Here is a 23,122-nt window from a genome sequence, read left to right as displayed (position 1 = left end):
AAAACTCAGTTTCCTTTCTAGCACGTACTATAATATGACAGTAATACAATTATGTATGGACTAATTAGCAACTTACCAATTTGGGACAATAGCCTCTTATATATAATACTTCATCGGTCTCAAAATAAGTGATCACTTTTCATTTAAAATATATTTGTTCTAAAAGAATTAACTATGCTATTTATCCTATTAATAACTTCTATTCATTTTTTTATACTAACCTCGACCACCATCACACTTATAACAACCCCTCATTTAATAAGAAGCATTACATTGATATCATCTTTCTCCTCTTATAATTTAGTCTATAAATGATAAAGCCATCACTAATTTTGGGATGGAGCCTGGAGGGAGTCCTCAGCTTTTAGTATATTGTACTTATAGCGATTTTATAGTTTTTTATAATGTATCAGAAGATACCAAAAATTTTAATATAAAATTTTAATACCTTTTGGTATTTAGGTACTAGAATGTACCAAATTTTACACTAAAATTTTATTGCCTTTCAGTACTACTCAAGTACTGTAAAATATATTCTCCTGTGATCGTCTCCCGTCATTGTAATTTCTTTGTTATATATACGTACAAATTAAATTAAACGTACGTCAACACGGCTGTATCCCATAGTGATGAGAGAGGTTTCAGTCCAAACCGCGTCAAGTACGTACCTTTCGCCCAATTAACCAACAGCAAACAGATGATAAATTAATTAACACACATCCATCAGAACAATACATCCCTTGTTACACAACACAGCATGTAAACAAAGAATGAAACAAATTAGATTAGCCATCACACCACTTTGTACTCTAGTACATTAATCTTAATTATGCATGGAGATCAATCGACCATGCCTAACCTGATGTGTTCTGGTGTAGTGGTGTCTCCATAGGAGAAAAACAATTCTACCGCTGATGTTTCAATCTGTAGTGTTCTTCAGTCAAATGCAGGGTGACAGCAAAATGATTAACTGACGAAAACGACAGATAGGTCAAACATATATATGGTGACTGCTTGCACGCGTGCTTGCTTGGCTCCCCGGCCAAACATCCGTACGTATTAAATTCTCAACATACTCACACTTTAATTTCTTTTCTTAATAATTCGACACCAAATTCGTCTTTCAGCTTATCTTTTTGAGTTAATGGTCATCACTCATCACTCGAAGCTAGGATAGATGTGAGTCCATCTCTTGCCAAAAGAATCCATTATACTCTTGCTACAGGATAGCGAAGATCCTAGCTAGCTATATATTCATGCAAATGAAAAGTTCAGATTAGAGAAGCATCCAGTGACTGGTATTGGCAGGTCTCTGGTTGGGATGCTTGTGTGCGACGCAAACGCGTCTGCAGGCGGGCGAGGTACGATCAATCGATCGTACGCATCGATCCTGCCATATATATATATATATATATATATATATATATATAAACTCAAATTGTATATCCATGCATGCATCCATGGTGTTTTGTTGTAATTGGCCTCTCGTGAGCTCTGAGTTGTGCGTCCCTCCAAAACACCACTCTTGTTTGTTACCTAGCTCGCTCTCCATCTCATCACGGGTTCATTCTCATTCCCATCTCATCAATCACCTCTTGGATCATATCTCTCCTGTCTTCAGCTCTCTCTCACAGAGACATGCATGTTTCTAACTCTCTGTCCCTCACTCACTCACCTGTATGTATATAGTTTTGATCGGCATCCATATATATTATCGACTGTTTTTGTAACAACCTGGCTAGCATTGCACTATATTCCGCTTTAACTATATTTCTGTCATGTCATTTTCCATCGTTCGCAATTAGAAGTGACATGTATAACAGTCGGCAAATTAATTACCTATGATCAAGACGCTCCATATGACAGTACTGTATTCACATTGGAATTACAGTACAGAGACATAAGGTACAAATAGAGCTTGTAAACTACTTTGTCCAAAAGAGGGTGTTTGGTCTAGTGGTATGATTCTCGCTTCGGGTGCGAGAGGTCGCGAGTTCGATTCTCGCAACACCCCAAGTTTTTTTTTTCATCTAAAAAATTGCTCTTTTTTTTTTCTCATCCTAAAAAACTGTTCTTGCTCTGGAAACAGCTCTAAATTCATCCTTGTGTTAACATACTATTTCATTTTAGACCTCCATTTTTCAGTTTGCTTCCCATCGAGAGAGAGACACACAGATGGAGATGGTTTTCTCCCCTGACATCATACAGTGCACAGTAAATAGATTAACAAGAACCTTAGCAAGCGAACAGAACAGTTAAATTTCTATTGGTAGTTTTTGTTCTGAAGAATCAAGTTCTGGACGGAATGAAAGATTCCTTCTTCTGAATGTCAGTTTGTCCCAATCGATGGATAATTGGATAGATCTCCCAGCACGCATGCATGCATCAGAAGTTCAGAACGACATGCATGTGTCAGTATGTCAAGTGGCAAATTCCGCCTCATCCTGGCCTGGCCTGGCCTGGGTTTAGCAGCAATTATGCCTGGCCTTAAGTTGTTTCCTTTTCCCTTGGAGCAGCTCAAAGCTACTGCCTCCATTCCATAATAATTTTATTTTTTGTTTTTCCGTGTCCAACATTTGACCGTTCGTCTTATTTAAAAAATTAGTAAAAAATTTTAAAAAATTAGTCACACATAAAGTATTGTTCCTATTTTATCATCTAGTAAGAATAAAAATATTAATCGTAAAAAAATTTAAATATGACAAAGAGTCAAAACATTATATCAAAAAACCTAAAAAATAATCTTATTTCGGGACGGAGGCAGCAGCTTACTGGACATGCGATGTGATCTCCCAGGACAGAGTCTGACCACTCTATGCCTACAAGTGGTGATCATGAATAGGCAAACTTCGATTTGGCATGGTAGGGTGAAAACCCTCCAGTCCCATAAGTGTCAGAGATATGGACATATACGGTTAGAGATAACAGAGTCCAATATAAACTTTAGAGATAAAGATAAAATCCTAGATATATACGATAGAATATTTATCTTGTACTACAAGTTTCTATCTCCTATATACCCTATAAATATACATATGAGGGTTAGTGCAATATACAACAGAATACAACAGATCACAATAGATCATATGATTTCTCTATTCTCTAATATTTTTTACATGGTATCAGAGCCTAAATCATCTATTTTGAGTTCCGTCGGCACGTCGGCGGCGACCCGCCGCCGGCGAGCCATCCAACCGTGGAGCAAGCCAACGACGAGAAGATCGCTCAGACCTTCGCTCTGGTGGCAGCCATGCATGCATCGCCAGCTATCCTCGGTGGAAGCCATGCATCATCAACTCTCAATCATCAATTTCTTGATCACCGCACAGTGGAGAGCCCGCACAGTGGAATGCATGCATCTATTGCTTTTTTATTTCTTTCAATTAGCTACGTAATCCCCATATATTATCCTAGATTAGATTATTTTTTAATAATTAGTATTATATCTATAGATTATATTATATTTTTGGATTAGTTTCTTCTGGCTACAAAATCCCCAAATTCTAGCGGCAGAAGTAAAGGAGCGGCGATATCGATCAATCAACAAGCAATCACTACATCCAGCGATCGACATCTTCACCAAGTATTCACGTCCGCTATCAACATGAATGAAAGTAACACCGCCAATGGTCTACATCAAGATAGGATCAACACGACGCCGCTTCATGCACAACGATGGACATTCATCTCGCGTCCTCTAACAGGAATCACTGCAAGACGCATCATCGACGACGACATCGACCGCGTCATCTACGACGGGCAAAGACTGCATCAACATGGCATCACTACAGGGGTGACCTTCTACACGACCTACAGAGTATAACAAAAAATTGGTGACCTGACGTCAACAGCGTTCTCTGACATTTGCAAGATGACCCAAGTACATCCTCTGACATATACAAAGATGCTTACAACAACATCCTTTGACATCTGCAAGGTGCCTCATATATGATAACAGCTCCGTCTTCAATTTTTTTTCGCCTTTGGCTATATGCGGCTACATCAACTACCATGTCTACAACGACTACAGCTACCACATAATCGGCTACTTGACGGACATTAAACAAGTCATCCTCGACAACTCCAGTCAAAAGCGCGTTCGTGTTATCGCTATTGTCTATGACACTCCCGCTATGACTGCGGGAAGGAATAGAGGAGAGAGACAAGTGATGACACAGAAGGGGATGCAGTCACCAAGGTGGAGGACCGAGACGACATAGAAGGGGACAAAGTCACCAAGGTGGAGGACCAAGACGACACAGAAGGGGACACAGTCACCGATGTGGAGGACTATTCATCGGAGATGCAATTGATGATGGAGAAACAAAGAAAAGAAGGTGGTGAAACACAAGATTTCAAATTCAGTCGCAATCATTCGCTTTGCTCCCGTTACGACTGAGGGGGAATGTTAGAGATATGGACACATACGGTTAGAGATAACAGAGTCCAATATAAACTCTAGAGATAAAGATAAAATCCTAAAGATATATGATAGAATATTTATCTTGTACTCCAAGTTTCTATCTCCTATGTATCCTATAAATATATCCATGAGGGTCAGTGCAATATACGACAGAATACAACAGATCATAATAGATCATATGATTTCTCTCCTCTCCAATATTTTTCACAATAAGCAGGTTTCATGAACAACTAAAATGTGTGTTTTTATAAAATAAATTATGTAAAAGTTACTTTAAAATTATATTAATCTATTTTTTAAGTTTGCACTAGTTAATATTTTAGTTAATTATTCACTAATGAAATATCTCGTTTTACGTGATGAACATCTCTTCTTCAAACTCAGAGTAAGTTCCAACCTCAAGCAAAATAGCCAGCAGGAAGACACCGCAACGCTGAACACACAAGTTGGTTGGTTAATTATATGATTACAAGTTGATTTGCTACTTTAGTCTTAACTCTTTACCGCTAATACAAAATAACATTGCGTGCAAACACATACTTTGACCTAGTAAACCATATGAATCCAAGTGTATATATATTCAGATACTATCGCAAGCACATGCATTGTTTGATTCGTTTCTGCAGAGAGGCTCAAAGGACCACATATTTGTTGGCTATTCAACAAGGTAGTGCATTCACAGCCTCACAGGAATCACATCTTTCAACTTTTGTATAGAAATGCTCTCCAAGTGGCATGCCTTCTACTTGCTACTGTTGAATATCTAGTCAATTCTCCATATAATTTAATCCAGAAATTAACAAGAAAGTATTGCATCATTAACATTATGGATATAAGTGATACTCTCATGCTATTACCTAACAAATACGTAAACACTTATATAATTTGCCAGATCATAGCTAGTATTGCAGAACACGTTAATTATTTGAGAAATTAGAATGACATATCCTAAACCGAAAATAGTCTATCAAGTGTTGTCATTGTTCCTATTGCTGCTCGTGCTGCTGTTGGTGTTCCACTCTAGCGCCGCCGGTGCCACTCAAGCCATCCAGGAACTAACCAAAGTAGCGAGGAGCAGTTACACGAAGAACGTGTACCCCAAAAACTTGATCACACATCTATCCATGCAGGCCCTCGGACCAGAGATGGAGAAGAATCAGTACAATAACAACTAGGAGTGAATGAGGGATAGGAGAGTTAATCTGATTAACTCAACCATAATCTCTTACACGTTATAGAGTTAATGCAGCACCGGTTACGTTTGATTAACTCAGTCATAACCTCTCAAACATTTAGGAGTTAACACAATTAGTTACGTTGTTAAAAAAAAACAGTTGCATCTAACACTTCGCCTCGCCCTCACCGGTCTGGCCCGGCTCGGCGCATGAGCACGGTGTGGCGTCCCGCCCACCACCTCGACTTGTCAATGGGTACACTCAAACTGCATTCCATTTAACTCAAATTTATTTTTTGTTAGTTTTTTATGTGGTATTATTAATTAGCACTATTGTGTGTCTTTTAGAGTTTAATATATTAAATCGTCATAGCCCAATTAAATCTAACATTCCCCACCAAATTTCATGTTTCATAAGAAGTGCTATTAGTTTTGTTGTCGTTTGATATATCAATGTTTCAGTGGAGAGCTTAAGTTGAACTTCCACAACTCACAAGGCTTAAATTGTCAGTTTCGAATGGAAAAGCTTTACTAAATTCTTTACTACCATTAGCATCTCCTTGGGTGGAGCATATAAGTTATACTCCAAAACTTAGTATCTAGAGACCACCCACATGTCATAGACTATATATATATATATATTCCTTCTAAGATGCTTTGTAGGATACCATCTCTATTTAGAAAGCCACACGGGTTATATTAATGTACAAATCAACATGCCATATGGTTATATTAATGTACAAACCAACATGCCATATAGAAAATGAGGGAAGAGCATTTCCAAAAAGATAAGCCCTTTCAAGGGACTCTCCTCCCGAGTAGCTTGTTTCACCGTTCTAATTCATGATATCTCCAATCAAATAGGACATGTTTCTACTATGGTGTGACTCACTTAGATCTCAAGACCATCCCACGCGATGTACTATCTATCACATTTCGTGATAATCCCTAATGAACTCATTTTTGCCAAATTTTTAACCGTTTGAACATAGTTCAATACTATCACTCTAAAGGTTTTCAATTTCCTAACATATTTCACTCTTTTTGACATGTCTCGATGACTTCATGTTGTCTTTTGAACGGTTCACCTTAATAATCACAATCTAATTATTAGGGTTCAACAGCACAACCAGTATAGGTTTTCCATCCACCGGTAGATCCATGAGAAGCTCGTGAAGCCGTTCTAAGTTCATCACTTAATATAACTGGTATGGGATTCAATTGTTTCTTCTTCTTTCAGACCAGGTTGGTGGTATAGTTCAAAGACGTTTGTCTGACCACTCTAAGCTTGCAAGCAGTGATCATGACTAAGTTTCAACTTGAAGGAAACAGACTGCAAGGAGACCGCATAAAGTGGTATTGTTGGTCCATTGCTGCTAGGACAAAGCTAGCTGACTATCTATTACAGTTTACAAGTAGATAAATTCATCTGTTTAGTCTAGAAAATAACATTGCATGCAAAATACATACTTGACATACGAAATTATGAATCCAAGCATATATATTCCGGTACTATCAAGAACATATGTATTTTTTTCCTACATGGACAGGGGATCAGTGGCCACATGTAAGCTGGTTACTCAACAAGTAATGCATTCACAAGATCATATTTTTCAGTTTTTTGTACTGATGTGCTCTCTAAGTGGCATAACTTCTACTTGATACAAACACCTAAATTACACACAACAACGCTACTCGAAGTCGAAGATGGCAACTCTCACTTGAACACCATGGTTGCTTGCTCTAATATAAGCAGCTGAAAAAGCAACAAAAATCATTTCTCTGCTAAATAATTCCAACTACTATTTCTTCAAAACCAATTCGAGTAGTCAAAATCACGGAGCTTCCTAAAGTGCTTCTCCACATCTTGCCTTGATTTTGCCCACTCTTCTCTTTGGATCACAGTGGTAGCATCATCCCTTTTCGTCTGATACAAAAAGTCCACATTAGCCCTCGAAGCCTCCTGTTACAAAGATAATGGCATTTGTGAAGCAAGTCTAGTACCTTGTCAATTATTCTGAACGATTCCCCTCCATCTCGTATAAGTAGCAAGTCGTTTCTCCTGTCCCTCTTCTTTCCTTCAGGGACACTAACCTGTAATACGCAGCTGAATATCAATAATCTCAACACAATTAAAATTAATTTACTCTGCAGAAACCATGTGATAGATAAATTGTTCTTTTTTTAATTCTAAATGAGAAGGAATAGAATGAAATGTGAAAGCCACAACCTCACCCAGTCACCCATGACATACAGAACGAAATGGTTGTATACAATATTTCAAAGGACAGAACTTAATAACCTAGTTCCTTCAAATCAGCGGGCAGATACTAATATCTTTTTTGTACCTACTAGAGTTAACGCTAAATACTACTAATGAATTAACAAAAAAAATTATCATCACTACTAACTACACTAATTTTGTAGTGGTGAGCTGCTTGGGTCCTGGAGGATTAGCAGGGAGAACTGCAAGTTTTTGCCATTGTCGACATTGGAGGGGATTTACATGTAGATAAACTAGACTAAATAGTCTAACATTAGTGATGAAAGATTTCCCACAACCAAATATATAATGAATCAGTTTTGAATGGAAATTTAGATTCGAACGTCTTACCACAACTTTTGCTCTCGTGATTGACCTTGTTTTTGAGTCAATAACATAAATCTCTTCAAAGTCAAGAAAAAAATCTGGATCATTACACCGCCTATTTCTGTAATGTTTTGTTAGAAAAACCTACAGCATAAACAAATATGAAACATGTAAAAATTTTGAAAACCACAGATCCAGCAGATATGTTATTAATGTAGGAGCAAAATATCATTTGGGTAGAAACTAAAAACAATGGAAGGTAGAAAGTGAGCATTAATATGAGAACACCTATTGATTATGACATACAAAACAAGCATAAATCAGGACGACATGTTAAACAAGAATAACAGAGAATTGCCACATTGCTGTTTGCTAGATGGAAATTGAGGGCCCACTGACTGGATTAAGCAACGCTAGCTGGTTCAAACATGCAAGTAGTTTTAGTTCTTACCTATTTCCTATTTAGCAATATCTGGGTTTGTGGACAACAAACAGTGCATCACCTATCACATAATTTGAGCTATAAATTCTAATAACCACCACATTGAATAAACCTATCAGTAAACATTTTTGCATGATGTGCAATTTATATGACTAACAAGATATCCATTTTTCATCAGGAGTCACACAAACCATCACTAAGGGAAATTTCTCACCAAACAACAATAAGGTATCTTATACCTAGTCCGACAAGTATGGCAAATAACTAGGCAAAAACTTAAGTCAGAATCTTAAAAAGATGGCAACTTTCAGGTTTTAAAAAGCACTGTGCAGTCCATCTTTCATTATCACAGAATTAATTGCCTAACAGGGTGGTAGAACAAATTAGCACAGGAAACAGCACTCTCACACATACCTTCATGATCTCCCTCTCTGTCTTGTAGAGAGGATCACGCAAATGCTCAACTGGCGGCTCACTGACATGGTAGCGACCAAATTTTTTCTTCGTGCACCTCACATACTACTTTGAAAAAGGGAAAACGATTATAACACCTCAAGGCCCATTTACATTTGCATGAAACATAAAAAGAAAACAGAAGACAGGAGCACCTTCTGTGGCATTGGGGCAAGAACCCTTGGGATGGAGTAGATGTCAGTGTCTGGTGGCGTGACGTACATCTGTTGCACAATGTGAGGAACACACAATTTAGCCAAAATAACTTGGAAGATTCAGTTTTTGTCAGTTTGGATAGCAGAGTCATGACTCAAGAATCCATGCCCATGTTTGATGAACTATTACATTTGGCCGAAAGCATGTCTCACATACATTGCTTGCTGACACAGGAAATTAGTAGCAATTATGAAATAATGTAATTAGAACGATCAATGAAGGAAGATACCTCCCGAAAGTCGAAGACGTCGTCGTCGGGGTCGGGCACCTTGCGGATAAGGAAATCGCAATGGAGCAGCCGAATCTTGTGGAACTCGTCCTCGTCCACGGAGTAGTCGACCACGGTGTCGGAGGCGGACTCCTGGGTGGAGACGAAGCTCTCGGCGGCGACCATGGCGATGTCCCCCTCCTCCTCTCCCTCCCTGGACAGCGTCTGCGGCGGCGCCTTGACGGGGGCGAGGAGGCGGTCGTAGTCGACGTCGTAGTCCTGCTCGTTGTCGAGGTCTTCGTCGTCCCCCACGCCGTCCCCATCGTCGAGGTCGAAGTCCCCGAAGTCGTCGTCCATGTCGTCGTCGCCGTACGCAGCGGAGACATCGCGCCGCCGCCGCAGGAGGGGCAGCGGGCTTTCACCGCGGAGGGACACATAGGCGGGGAGGATCCGGCACGTGCACCTCCACCTCGACCTGGAGCTGGAGGAGAAGGGGTTTAGTAGGGTTTTGGAGAGGGGTGGAGAGGGGAATGGATAGGGGAAGCCGGAGGCGGAGAGGATGACGGACACGCTGCCCGCCATTTCCGACATCTTTTTTTTCCTTTTTTGGCGCGGTCGAGAGCGAGTATATGTGTCCACGTAGGTGTCCAGATGTATTTGCACGCATCTTAAAGCTCCCAAAAGGCAAAGCCCCCTCCTCGGAAGAAAAGAAGCGGCGAGAAGAGAACCCTACGTTGGTTGCCGGCGGCGATGGCGTCCACCTCGGAGGCTGAGGGGAGGGACAAACCCATCGTCGTCCGTGTCAAGCGCAAGCCCTCCCAGACCCGCCCCGACGCTTTCTGTGAGCAAACCTTCTCCTTTCCTCTCATTGCTCCCCTCCCTCCCGCATCTCTCTACATTAATTCACATGATTTTGAGGCAAGGAATTGTGTTTTTTGTGTGTTGATTTGTTAGGGCTAGAGATCAATGAAAGGCCGGTGAAGAAGGCTATGCTCGATTTCTCTAGCCTTTCAGTCTCCGAGTCATCCCCCGGTCCTAATAAAGGTATGCACTTCTCGTTGTCACACGCTTTTTTCCCCTTTCAAAAAGAACATATAGGTGAGATGCTGAGCAGAAAATTAGAATCAAATTAATAAAGAAAATAACACAATAGTAGGATTATACTTACCAGTTAATCAGTCTCCTTGACACTTGACACCATCATACTGCTAGCAAGAGTTGCACTTTTATTCTTTAACATCACAGATAAATATAATATTCATAGTTTCCATGCTTACAGCTTCAGAAGAACCACGAGTTAAGAAACTTCTGGTACAGCACATTGAGACCGTACATCATTCTGAGGCTGTTCAGGATGTTTTGCACTCTCTTCTGGTAATAATCCTTTTCTTTCTTTACTCGTTAAATTTGTCTAGTCTTTCACAATTTGGTTTCCTCGCATGACATAATCATTTCTTTGTGTGTTTTGAGTTCAGTTGATGTGTCATTGCTCTTTGGTGTCCGAGTATGTCTCCTGTTATTTTTACTTTTCAGGGAGTTATGTAGACAATAGAGCTCAGTATTGATCTTGAACTCAATTTCTTAATGGAATTATGGAGACCGATGTCATGCAACTTTCTTTTAAAATAATTTTACCTTCAATACTACCATATAAAGTTGAAGAATGTTGACCATCATTACTCTATTTTACTTTGTAGCATTTTGATTTGGATGCCAAAGATATAAAGAGCAAGACAAAGGAGTGGAACAACAGAACTAAGCAAGATAAAGTAAGTCAAACTTTTTCCTAGTATTTACTAATTGTTATATTTTTTGCCATGTCTTCAGATGTTCCCATGAAAATATTATTACTAGTTGAACATTTATTTTAGTTTTTTCCTTGAATACTCCTTCCAGTTTGATATTACTTGTCGCTCGAGCTGTCAAGCATCATGTACAATGGACAATAATTCCTGTTGTTTGAGCTTGTTAGTAGAGGTTTAGGTCAAGTTTGCTCATGTATACTTAATGCCTTAATGGTGGTGGTGTTTCCAATATGAGTGCTTCGATTGCAGTCAATCAGCAACTAGCGCTGCATGGTAGCCATGCAAGACATGAGTGCAAAAAGCAAAATAGTAAAGCACCACCTGGAATTGAACCAGGGTCATCTACTTCAAGACTCAAGAGGCATGCACTAAACCAATTGATCCCACTTCTTTACTGTCTACATATAGCACTTGTGATATTTAATATGGGTAGAATAGAAAATATGCCCCCAAGTTAATGACTCCTTGGTATGTGAGATTACGTCCAAGCTATGTGAGATTATGTCTAAAACAACAGATATATTATAACTGGAGAGAGTATTTGAAAGACCCTTCTGTAGTGGCAAGTACTGTAAGTTTTATGCATCTTGTTGTTGAAGATTTTTGAATAAGGAAGGCTGTTATGTACTTGTTCATATGCTGAAATTGTTCTCTTTTCTGCGAACAGAAACAAGACCAGCTAAGATCAGCAGCCAGACAGAGGCATGAGGTGGCTTTTTTCTTACTATAATCAACTTCATCGCTTAAGTTTGTAGTGGTACTAGCTAATATGAATTTGGTGGACAGAGTAGATGAAGGAAATATTTTATGGATTGACTGAAAAATAGAATCAATATAGGAGAAACAGGGTTTGTTATATTATCTTAGAGAACAAGCTTTACACATGTTATGCATAATTGTTAGTACATGAAACATTTTTGTTTTGTTGGTATGTGTTGTGGTTGAATTGTTTGCTCTGGTGTTAACTGTTAAGATCAGTTGCATTTCACTCTAAGTGATGAGTATTTTATTAGACATTAGTACTGGAGATACATCCCAAGATGATGCTAAAATTTTTGCTATTCTATTTCCAGTTTTTCACTTCTCAATTCCTGTATGGTTACGTGGGTTTATATCCACATAGAATTGGCAGGTCAAGGTCCAATACTGCATTATTATGTAGGAACAATCAATAGCTATCTAATGAAAAATAGAAAATGGTCCTCCTGCAAGAAACAATCAAATAAATGACAAGCTAGGTCCACAGATGACTAGATGGCATAAGGCAGGCTAAGTGAACAATTCTGCTACCAGTATTTATGGTTATGAACACTTGATGTGTATGTGGTTGGTAGTGAGTGGCTAATATGGTGGTCACATTATTTGAGTGGTATATGTGAAAGTTGCAAGTGGATTGGCATAGTCAAAATATGGATTCTTTCAATCTGTGATCAACTAGTATCTAAATTCTAAAGGATCTAGCCAATTCCAAGTTACTCTCTTTGAGCCAACTCTGTTAAGCATTGGCATGAGCCTTGGAGAATCATATTGCATATTTAGGACTTGGTGACTGGCTGACTACACTATTATTAGTATCTTTTTTGTCACTAGAATTTTTTTGGATGAATCATTTGATCCACATCCAGCGAAGAGATGTGCTATGCCTTCTTATACTGTTTCACACATTTTTATTCAAGTTTTTGTTCATTATTTTTTTACAGGATCTTGGAAGAAATGCTCGCTTTGCACAAATATGGAGAAGTCGGAAAGGAGACAGGCATGAAGTTGATGAATCACTGCGAGAAATATGTCATCTTTATGATGCCGTGCAAGTAGATTCTGATGAAGATAAGCATCCATCAGAACCAAGGCAAGTTTTTCTTTGTGAGATTTATTAGTTCTTCCAAAAACGAAATGTTGCACTGTTTCATGGTGCTTACAATGTTTTCTCTTCAGGATTACCTCTTTTGAAGAGGGTGCAATTTTGTGCAATTTTCTTCCACTTATACGGGAAAGCTTGCCATCGGCTGCTGAAGAAATTGAATCAGATATTATTTCGCTGGCACCATCGGAAGGTCTGTAACTTCTTTCCTTGAGAAGTTCAAAATTTAATGTTCCGGTTGAACTTATTTTTGGGCACTGGCAAAGCTGCATGTACGAAGGGGGGTTCCCAGGACCCCCCCCCCCCCTCGGAAAAAAATTTAGCCAAAGTTTATTAATTTTCACCATATATTCATAACTCCGATCCAAATTCAGACACCCGTAGCACTACAAAATAAATCAGTGGCACCCTCCTCTATTTCGCTCTAGCTTCGCCCTGTTTTTGGGAAGTGTAGAACATAGTCATCCTTCCCTGTTCTTGAAGGTGGTGAATTCAGTTCTGTTTTGAGAATGAAGTAGGATGTGATTAATGTGAAATAAATTCTGCCACATCTGTGCTAACACAGATTGAACAGAATAGCAGTTTTTGTATGGGTTACAGATTCCAGCGGGAGGAAACATTTTTTTGTCATTTTATAGTTCATGCCAAAGTCATGAATGAGTTACGTATGAATTAGTTCTGTGCATATGGCTCAAACATTGCAAGAAATTTTGCTTCAGCACTAGTTTTGATGGGCCCGTTTTTACTGATGAGCAGATTCAGATGTTTACGACATATATACTGTCAAGGAGGTGGATGATACAACAATGGGGGGCACATCTTCAGCTCCATACCCACTGTAATCTGATCGATGTTTGTTGCATTCTTCTGTGGGGATCTTTTCTGAACATTATTTTCACATCTTCAGGTTACAAGTGGATGACGATTGTGACGTATGTTATGATGATGATGATCCTTATGATACAGATGATTCTAATGGTAACCGTACAACCATTTTGCTTCCATGGTTAACCAATGAGCTTCCTTTATCAGGATTTCTTAACTTGTCTGTCTTGAATACACAGCCGAAGATAACCCATTGTATGATTATCCTGAAGAGTTGTCGGAGGGTGAGGATGATGGTTCCAATAGCGAAAATCCTTTTTCAGATGTAGACGGTTCTGATCCTGAGTACGAGAAGGAAGAGGTGGAAGAAGAAAATGATGAGGACGGGAGATAATTGTTGGGTGCACATACATGGGCTTAGTGTATGAGCTGGCCGTGATGTGCCTGTTTGGCCAATGTGATAGATTGAGATAACCTTTTTTTATGTTGGTGTACTGACGAATTGTAGTCCCAATCCCCGTTGTCAGATTTGCACTTGTTGATTTGATATAATCACTGAAGAAGCAAAATTACATGGTAGTAACCATTAAATCTTGAAAAGAATTTTTTTGCCGAGAATCTTGAAAAGAAATTGATGAGGAATTCGAAAGTGCCATCCTTGAAGGCAGTTTACAGGATAAGATTGTCATGTGATGCGGATGCATAGTGCCTTTTTTTTAAATCAAAGATGCATAGTGCCTTTCGCGAATAAAAACCTCAGTGCCCTTGATGTATGCACTCCATTGATGTTGGTTTTGCTCATCTGATTACAAGCCGGTGCGCTCCCTGCCAATGTTTGCGCATTGGCAGCTCGCTTGTTCGGTTCAGAAGTCGGCGTTGACTCCAGTTTCGACGGAACATTTGTCTTACTTGCAAAATTATATATAATTATTATTTATTTTTATTATGATTTGATTTATCATTAAATATATTTTAATTATAACGTAATCTTTTATGTATTTTTTATTAAATTTTTAAATACGATAAATGATGTGTGACAAAAATCGATGAGGTGATCTATTAAATACGGAGAAACGGTAGTATTTATGAAGTGAAGAAGGCCGTATTTAGCAAAACATGCTACTAACCTATATTCTCTTTTTTTTCTCAAATTATTAAACGGTATATTTTATAAAAAAGTTATATATGAAAATTAATTTAAAAATTCAGATTAATCAATTTTTCTAATTTTTTAATGATTAATTATAAACTAATCTAATACGTTTTCTGCTTGAGATAACAACCCAACTGGCGAACATGAGAAAAGCACACCCCGCCCAGAGTCGTGGGACAGCCTGAAAAGAAATACTAACAGAGACGAGATCAGAAGACAAGAGAAGGCCTGGCCTGAAGCTGAAGCGGCGACCCGGAGAACCGAAGGAAGCGCTTCGATCTCCCCGGGGCGGGACCGGGGAGCACAGCGCCTGCATCGCCCGCTGCCTGCCCGTCTTTCATCAATTTCTTCCCGTAACTTAGTAACTACTTCCTCCTCCTCCTTTGATGAATCGACATATATGCCCACGTGTGAGTAACATGGAAATGAAATCGGGACTTCCGCTAGCGTTCGTCGAATCCAAAGATAACTCCTTTTTTCTTTTCCTCTCTTGATTCCCGAAGAGATCAGATGGGATACCTTAAGACTTAAGTTACGTATCGGTAATGCCCATCTTTGAGGGGGGAGAATGCCCTCCATGCTGACACGTTTCCAATCCATCTTTGTATAGCCTTTATTTTGTTCTTTTTTTGGCATTCCGTTGCCTTCTAAAAACTAATCTTTCACTAGCTGTTGCATACAATTTGTGGTGACCGTGTAATCAAAAAAAGGAATTGCGTGTTCACTAGCTGTTGCACTTCACTTACAGATTTCTAGGTTTAAGAGTCGAGCATGGAGGAATCCCTACCTTCAACGCACACGCAAGGCGACTTATCTGCTTCTGCATCATTGGTATGTGCCATTTTCTTCCCCCTCTTGTATTTTTTCCTGTTTAGCCCCGACAAAAAAAAAATATTTCCCTGTTTACTAACCTATCCTATGCGTTTTGTCTAAAAAAAATTGTTACAGTTCTTTGATTGTTGCCAGCCAGAAATGCACGATGTCAATTTTGTTAATGACTATTGATATATATCTAGGTTGATGATAGTTATTCAGCCGACAGGACTGAAGATTCACAGCTCTTCCTCTCCGTCCCAGCTTTAAACCAAGCTGCGTCTTATCTGGCCCAAACAGCTTCATATCTTACCCAGTGTCTCCCAGTCTCTGGTTACACAGGTTAATTAGCTTCTCCTTACTTTGCCAAATGACTCTCTTGTGTCAATTCTGTTATACGAATATCCGAATGGGACTGATTTGTTTAGAGAATAATTAACTTTTTACCACTCTTACAAATGGCAACAGCAGATGGCAAATCTGTTATGTGCCATTTGTAAGAGTGGTAAAAAGTTAAATGCCCCGTTTTCCTTATCTTCTCTACTACTATGTTAAACAGTACGAGAGAGATGTATGCCAATATGGACAATTGTATTGAGCCTTTTTTTTTTGGGGGGGGGGGGGGGGGGGTATATATAGAGTTACATGGAAGGACAGGATATACCTCTACTGTTTAACAAATTTTATGACAAAATTTACTCACGCAGTAATTTTGCTTCACCTCCTTGATTTATTGCACAGGTATTTCTGAGGAAGGACAAGAGCTAGCGACGCTGCCACCTGCACTGACCGCTGGCGGATCTTCTCTCCAGGCTTCTTCTCAACAGTCAGCTGACTCATCTCCTGGTGAAATAGATTATAGTGGGAGTTCATCTCAGGAAATCACAGGACAGATGGCACCTTTGCGTGTCTTCCAGAATGGAGCTTCGCTATTTCAAGGGTACAGAGTACAGACTGCTTTTGCATTTGTCTTTTGATCTTGTCCTGTGAATTCTAATTTAACATTTAGGTGATAGCGTGACACGAGCTACACATATCATAACATTATGCATGTTTCACTATATGAACTGTTAAGTTCACTTGTTATGCAATTGCCACATGGTGGATCTATTTTGTCCATGCAGACAATTGCACCAGAATTCAGAACTAATTCTTTTTTTTAGCACACACACTTCCAATTTTTTTGTACCATGCCAACCATCGAGTCAATATGTGTGCATGGAGAACAGGTGTCATTTTGATGCTCAATTTGGATTAAATTGCAATATGGAACTTGATGTCTGTGGATGAAGTGTTTTCTTTTTAAATAAGTTTCTAGTATTTGATATCCTTCTTGTAGTCTTGTAGAGAGTGCTCGGAAAACAGTTCGTGGCTCAGCAGATGATATTGGATGGCTGCAGCGGGATCAAAGCTTACCTCCAACTGAGGATGGATCAACCAGATTCTTAGAAATTCTCGAGTCTGTGAGGTCAGCAAGATAACAAGTTAGAGCCACCAGATTCTTAGAAGATCTTATATAGGCCATCGTTCTTTCTTTTTTATCTCATGTGGTTGTTCCCTTCCTTGTCAGAAAAAATGAACATAAGCTGCCTGATTCAGTGGTCTATTTGTTGGTTCCAGGCTAGTTTGCTGCAACCTTATTTGTGAATCTGCATTTTGGCAAATTCTTGTGATGACGTTTGTTTTTATACTGTTTACAGGTTTGTTTAGTAACCATGGACCTCTTTACTTCGTCAAGACAAAATCATACTTCTCCAAGATGGGTCTTGCTTGTCACATTGCCAAGATCCACAGTGAGGTACTTCCATATATTAATCTTTGTATGACCTACTCTTGATATTCTTTTCATCAAGTAAGACACAATGCATCATGCAGTCTTCAGTAAGTAAAAATGCAAGGGAGATAAAGGAGTACATAGAAGAAATATACTGGGGATCAAAGAAGCGTGTTCTACTTCTTGGTCATAGCAAGGGTGGTGTAGATGCAGCAGCAGCACTCTCCATTTACTGGCCACAGTTGAAGGACAAGGTTGCAGGTTTGGCTTTAGCTCAAAGCCCATATGGAGGAAGCCCAGTTGCTTCAGATATCTTGCGAGAAGGCCAGCTCGGTGACTACGTCAGGTTGCGTAAACTCATGGAGATTTTGGTATCCAAAGTCCTTAAGGTATTTGTCTTGATGACTTGTTTGCTACCTTGTCAGCCTACAGAATGGATGACACTGATGTCCATTGCCTTTTTTTCTTCAGGGTGATCTTCAGGCTCTGGAAGATCTGACATATGAGAAGAGGAAAGCATTCCTGCAGCAGAATCCATTGCCTCCTGAGATTCCCATTGTCTCATTCCACACAGAGGCAAGCATCACCCCCAGTGTGGTTACAGCCCTCTCTCATGTTGCACACTTGGAGCTCCCAGCTGCAGCTGATGGAAATCCTACCAGGATCCCAGTTGTAATGCCACTTTCAGCTGCAATGGCAGCATGCTCACAACTGCTGGTAGCAAGGTATGGTGAGAAGAGTGATGGTCTTGTGACAAGGAAGGATGCTGAAGTTCCTGGATCAGTGGTGGTCCGCCCAGAGCGGAAGTTAGACCATGCGTGGATGGTTTATTCCTCACTCAAAGAGGAACCTAAGGATCAGGCAGACACATCGCAGGTATGTGAAGCCCTGCTGACTCTGCTTGTTGAGGTTGCTCAGAAACGGAGGCATGAGATGGCCAAGAAAGATGAATAAAAATGTTAGTTTTGCCCTGATAGATATTTGTAATCATAGACTTCTGTTGTTGGATGTACAGAGTTGTGTGCTTGTGTCCAAACCCATCTTGAAACTGCTTCTGGGCCACTTTTTTGTTTGGTTTGCAGAAGCTTATGAACAGTTTTTACATATCAACAGAATTTGAAAGCTGAAAAGGGCAATGTTGGAAGCTTTTCTCTCTTTCATTTAACTCAAGGGAATTGTCTGTTTGGCCATCTCTCACGTCTCATGGTATTCCTATCCCAATCAGGTGATTTGTCTGCTAGGTCTGATTTTGATTGGGGTTGTAAAAGTGTATTACGATTTACGTATGATTCATGAATCATGGGTACACAGCAGCCTGAGAATTGTGATGTACAGAACTTTTCATATGCCATCCTATTGCAGATTCTAAACACGTGAAATGGCATTATCTACTGTTTTTATGGTCTGTAGAACTTCAGAGTTCTATACGCAATGGTTAGGCTCTCCTTCATCCCGATTCCTGATTACTGCCGTTGCAGTTCCTCCTCACCGGATTAACCTTTGACATGTCCACTGGTAATATTGAGTTTCTAAACCTTCTTATATTACTCGGCAACTTTTTTCCACCTGATGAAATGCAAAGTATTCATCTATGCATTGAACTGCAATTATTTCTGCAGGGAATGGTCCAATAGTGTTCAGAAAAGCTCCTGCTAGGCCCCATGGGAAGTCTCCATTCTGAAGGGTGTCCATGGTCTGTTGACAAATGAATGACAATGGGGCAGTAGCAAAGGAGGTTGAGAAATAAGGAAAGAACCATGGTCCATCTTATTGCAGCAGAGGAGTAAAAAAGCTCTATTGGGTAATTCACTCAAAACTAACTATGCACATATATTATTAAAGATATATAGGTGTTGCTACTGTACATACTGTTCATGCTGCCTTGGTTAGAGCATGCCAAGCATGAAACTACAAGGTACATAATTTAACTGCGCATTACAAGCTAGGCAGAAATTGGTCATATTCATGTGCAGTTGTTTCCTTTATGCTATGAAGTGGCATGTGAAATTAAAGCGAATAGCGGAAATTTTATTTTAGATCTCCATCTATAATGTTGCTTCTGACTTCTGGGATAATTTTCAATTCCATCACATGGCTACTGACTTCGGTGTGTATGTTTACCGGTTTATACAGTCACATGAAAGGAAAAGAAAAGAAAAGAAAAGGTGTAAATTTTTAATTGAGCATGTGTGCACTTCTATTTTTCTTATTAGAAGAAACACTAGTACATTTCTTTATGGTGGATGACAAGTCTCATCACTGTACTCTTACAAAGGCCGCCAGTTTGCTGCAGAGTTCCTAGTATACTGACAGTTTTGAGTGTTTGACACACACACACAGAAGAAAGGAGAGAAGAGCAGGGAGGGAGGGGCTGGGGCACATGCGCCAAAAGGTACAAGTCCTATGGCTATGACCACACCACCCATAATCCTGTTCTGAAACAGCCTACCTGTAAACAGCTAGCTTTGCTCCTCTTTGCTTCTGCAATTGTTGCTCTGTGTGCACCCCACCCCCTCGTCCTGACTACTCTGACATTGTGCTTGCTCCAAACAAAAGTTCACAGCCACCAACCATCATACTGATGATTCAGCACAGCTGGTTGGGATTTTTTTGTTAATTAACTGAGCTTGGTTTTGCAGAATAACCAGATTCTGTGAAACTGCATATTTGCCCATTAAGGACTGAAAATTCAACCCAGAGTGGCTGAAATACAAAGTGCACGGTGCAGGTATCTCAAATGAAATATCCTCTAATGACCCATTCATTAATTAATTTACAAACAAGACAAACTGAGGCATTTGTTTGTTGGCTCAAGCACTGTACCTGAGTGTGATGCGCAGTTAGGGCTTGTTCTCTTTCCCAATTTGCAAACTACACCAATGCGTTCCAATTTTTTCTTAAGTAGGAAAGAAACAATAAGCAGAGTCTTGCTAAAAATCAGCAGGAAACAATTCAGGCTCAAAGTTCTGTTTACTGGTGAGATTGACACCAATCTGTACATAGAACAACAATTGACAGTGGCTGACATAGTGACAATCGACCCATTTGGATTCGTCTGGATGATGATGCACATATATAGTCGAGTAAAGGCGAGTGAGTGGGTGTCAACCTGACATTGGTTGGCAGTGGCCAGAAACCAAATAGTATGGCTCCCAGGAATCATATTTCATCAGGACTCGTATGGATAATACTACTACGTATGGATCCCCATTCCCAGGTAACATTGGAGCACAGCGAATGTGGTGGGTACCTCACCTGCTGCTATAAAGTTGTGAGGCAATGTCGGGAGCCAACTAGCACCTGTCATTTTTCCTTTGCTACCAAGATGACAGCTCACTCGGCTGAAATGCAATTTCTTTTACATTTCTAGTATATTTTTAATATCTTTTTAAAAAACAATCCATCCTTAACATTATTTCTAAAATGCATCGGTCGGCTATACAAATCTGGCCGGGCTAGCGTGCCAAGGATTTTGTCATGCTAGCTAAACCGATATGGTCAAAAATATTGTCATGTTAACATATTACGATATATTATGGTGTAATATAGTCATTTTTCACGTTAGACGGGAAGACGTAATCAAACCATGTAGATTTGGAAATAAGTTTTAGTATTTGTTTTTGAAAAGAAATATTAAAAAAATGCATGGACTAAAAAAAATCCTTACATGCCAGTTGACATCATATTTTAGAGTTACCAGCCTCAAACAACAACGGAGTATCTGTTGTTAATGATTGTTTTGTGATACTATATACTATGCTTGTTTCTGAAGCTCTCCAGATCATGCGAGTGCAAAGTCTCTTTTACGTTGATTTGTTGTTTCTCTGCAATTTCCTAAGCAAACTTTGTTGAAAAATCTATTTCAGGCATGCGGTTGTTGGCCTGCCAAGGCCCGGGAGCTCTCATCTTCTTGATATAACTTAACAAGAATAAATATTTTTAATGGATTGTGTTGCTAGATCATGCAGCCCTACCTAAATATTTTTATGCATCAAAGAACAAACGAATCGCTCACAGGTTCAATAGGTACACGATATAAGTTGTATTATTTTATTCCTATTGCATGGGGAAGCAACAAAATTGGAGGGGTGCACTACTGCCAAGTTGATAATCAAGGAGGCATTAGCTCGGTGCATGCACTGCAATGACAGCCAAACTCAAATCAACCTTTCCTTTTTGTCGTGTTTTTGTTTGTCCACTCTTTTTTTTTTTATCTGATTTGTTGTTATGAGTAGAAAGATGAGTGGACTTCACTACTGTGCACGTTTACTGGAAATCTAATCCCTCTCTTTGCAAGTGGCATTAGATGCAAAATATATTAGTTGTCGATATTATTGATTAATGAAATTGTGGATATGACAAATGACGTACACCCTATCTTTTTTTTTCTGTTTATACTTATAAACTAAAATTTAAATATATAACATTAAATTTAGAGTTGATTTTGAGATTTTTTTTCTTATTGTTTATTTTCTAACCTTGTCTATTAGAAAATATACCATTACAATTACCGCATTAATTTGTAGTTCACCAAGCAGTCCAGTGAATAAAAAATGGTTTGACGTGACCGAATTGCATATCTCATTTCCAAATTGCAGTGAACCATTTCATTCAAAAGTTTTCAAGAATATGCAGTAAAAAACTGAAAGTAAAGAGGATTTATTGCGGTGTCATTATTACAAAAAATATAGAATTTTGGAATATGCTTCCATTCATTTTTTTCATTATTATACACACCTTTTATTTTCTTAATAAAGTATTCATATCCTTTGGACCCGCTGTTGCGTCTTGCGTGTGAACGTTTTCCCTTTCACTGAGCTTTTGTGTGCATAGAGATTTCGATCACCATCACCTGACACTAATTTTTATGCCTAGTAGGCTAGATGATTTTTTTTCCGTTGTACATTTTGCAATTATAATTGGTGATGCGATTAATTAAATCAAATAAGAGAACGACACTTTTTCTAGAGTTCACCATGCAATCCGATTAATGAAAAAGGAATTGACATAATTAAAACGCATATCTCACTTATAGATTGTATTAAAACATTTTGACACATTCAACAGTTTTCAAAAGAATGTGGTAAAAGATTTTGAATGTAAAGAGGCCTTATTGCGGTATCATTATCATTATTATTGGAAAAGTACAATTCTAAAAAAAATACTTAAACTCGAAATTTTCCATCATTATATGCAATATATATTTCTATAAGGTGCTGTCCCTACATAATTTATATCAGTTGTGTAATAACCATCTTTTTCTTTCATAAGCCTGCTTTATCGCACAATAGCCTTCTTCACTTATCCTCCCGAAACGCACTCTGATTTTTATGCCTCATAGATAAAGTTCTCCATAATTCTTGTAAGTGAAATTCTGACGTTCTA

The 23,122-nt window shown here is 39.0% G+C and overlaps 3 protein-coding genes and 1 non-coding gene across 9 annotated transcripts; 3 read left to right on the top strand and 1 right to left on the bottom strand.

The window, feature by feature from the left end:
* The first annotated feature begins 1,942 nt into the window (after positions 1-1,942).
* On the top strand, positions 1,943-2,014 carry TRNAP-CGG. Its single transcript has one exon. It is a non-coding gene; the product is annotated as a tRNA-Pro (tRNA).
* A 5,156-nt stretch (positions 2,015-7,170) lies between these two features.
* Positions 7,171-10,467, bottom strand: LOC102701411 (PLASTID TRANSCRIPTIONALLY ACTIVE protein 6, chloroplastic-like). The gene is made up of 6 exons (XM_006664801.3): positions 9,528-10,467; positions 9,238-9,306; positions 9,044-9,148; positions 8,212-8,331; positions 7,602-7,691; positions 7,171-7,524 (listed from the first exon to the last, which is right to left on the bottom strand). The coding sequence occupies exons 1-6, from the start codon at positions 10,095-10,097 to the stop codon at positions 7,408-7,410; spliced, it is 1,071 nt and encodes a 356-aa protein (XP_006664864.2). The 5' UTR covers positions 10,098-10,467; the 3' UTR covers positions 7,171-7,407.
* Positions 10,161-14,671, top strand: LOC102701135 (RNA-directed DNA methylation 4-like). Its single transcript, XM_006664800.3, has 10 exons — positions 10,161-10,347; positions 10,461-10,550; positions 10,786-10,880; positions 11,204-11,275; positions 11,979-12,020; positions 13,012-13,160; positions 13,247-13,365; positions 13,929-14,010; positions 14,080-14,150; positions 14,237-14,671. Exons 1-10 carry the CDS (start codon positions 10,257-10,259, stop codon positions 14,389-14,391), a joined length of 966 nt encoding a protein of 321 aa, XP_006664863.2. The 5' UTR covers positions 10,161-10,256; the 3' UTR covers positions 14,392-14,671.
* Positions 14,672-15,314: 643 nt separating this feature from the next.
* LOC102700676 lies at positions 15,315-22,061 on the top strand. 6 transcript variants are annotated; one of them, XM_040529684.1, is made up of 11 exons: positions 15,315-15,511; positions 15,899-15,981; positions 16,167-16,305; positions 16,705-16,903; positions 17,303-17,431; positions 17,534-17,583; positions 17,664-17,761; positions 17,839-18,126; positions 18,209-19,252; positions 19,357-19,538; positions 21,604-22,061. In XM_040529684.1, exons 2-9 carry the CDS (start codon positions 15,922-15,924, stop codon positions 18,689-18,691), a joined length of 1,446 nt encoding a protein of 481 aa, XP_040385618.1. In that variant the 5' UTR covers positions 15,315-15,511; positions 15,899-15,921; the 3' UTR covers positions 18,692-19,252; positions 19,357-19,538; positions 21,604-22,061. The 6 variants fall into 6 exon arrangements, with proteins under 6 accessions (XP_040385618.1, XP_040385617.1, XP_040385619.1 ...); XM_040529683.1 differs by lacking the exon at positions 21,604-22,061 and adding an exon at positions 20,021-20,097; XM_040529685.1 differs by lacking the exon at positions 21,604-22,061 and adding an exon at positions 20,031-20,047.
* The last annotated feature ends 1,061 nt before the right edge of the window (positions 22,062-23,122 follow it).

This window comes from Oryza brachyantha, chromosome 12 (genome assembly GCF_000231095.2).
Source record: "Oryza brachyantha chromosome 12, ObraRS2, whole genome shotgun sequence".
Taxonomy (NCBI): Eukaryota; Viridiplantae; Streptophyta; class Magnoliopsida; order Poales; family Poaceae; genus Oryza; species Oryza brachyantha.
This window is presented reverse-complemented; position numbering and strand designations above follow the sequence as displayed.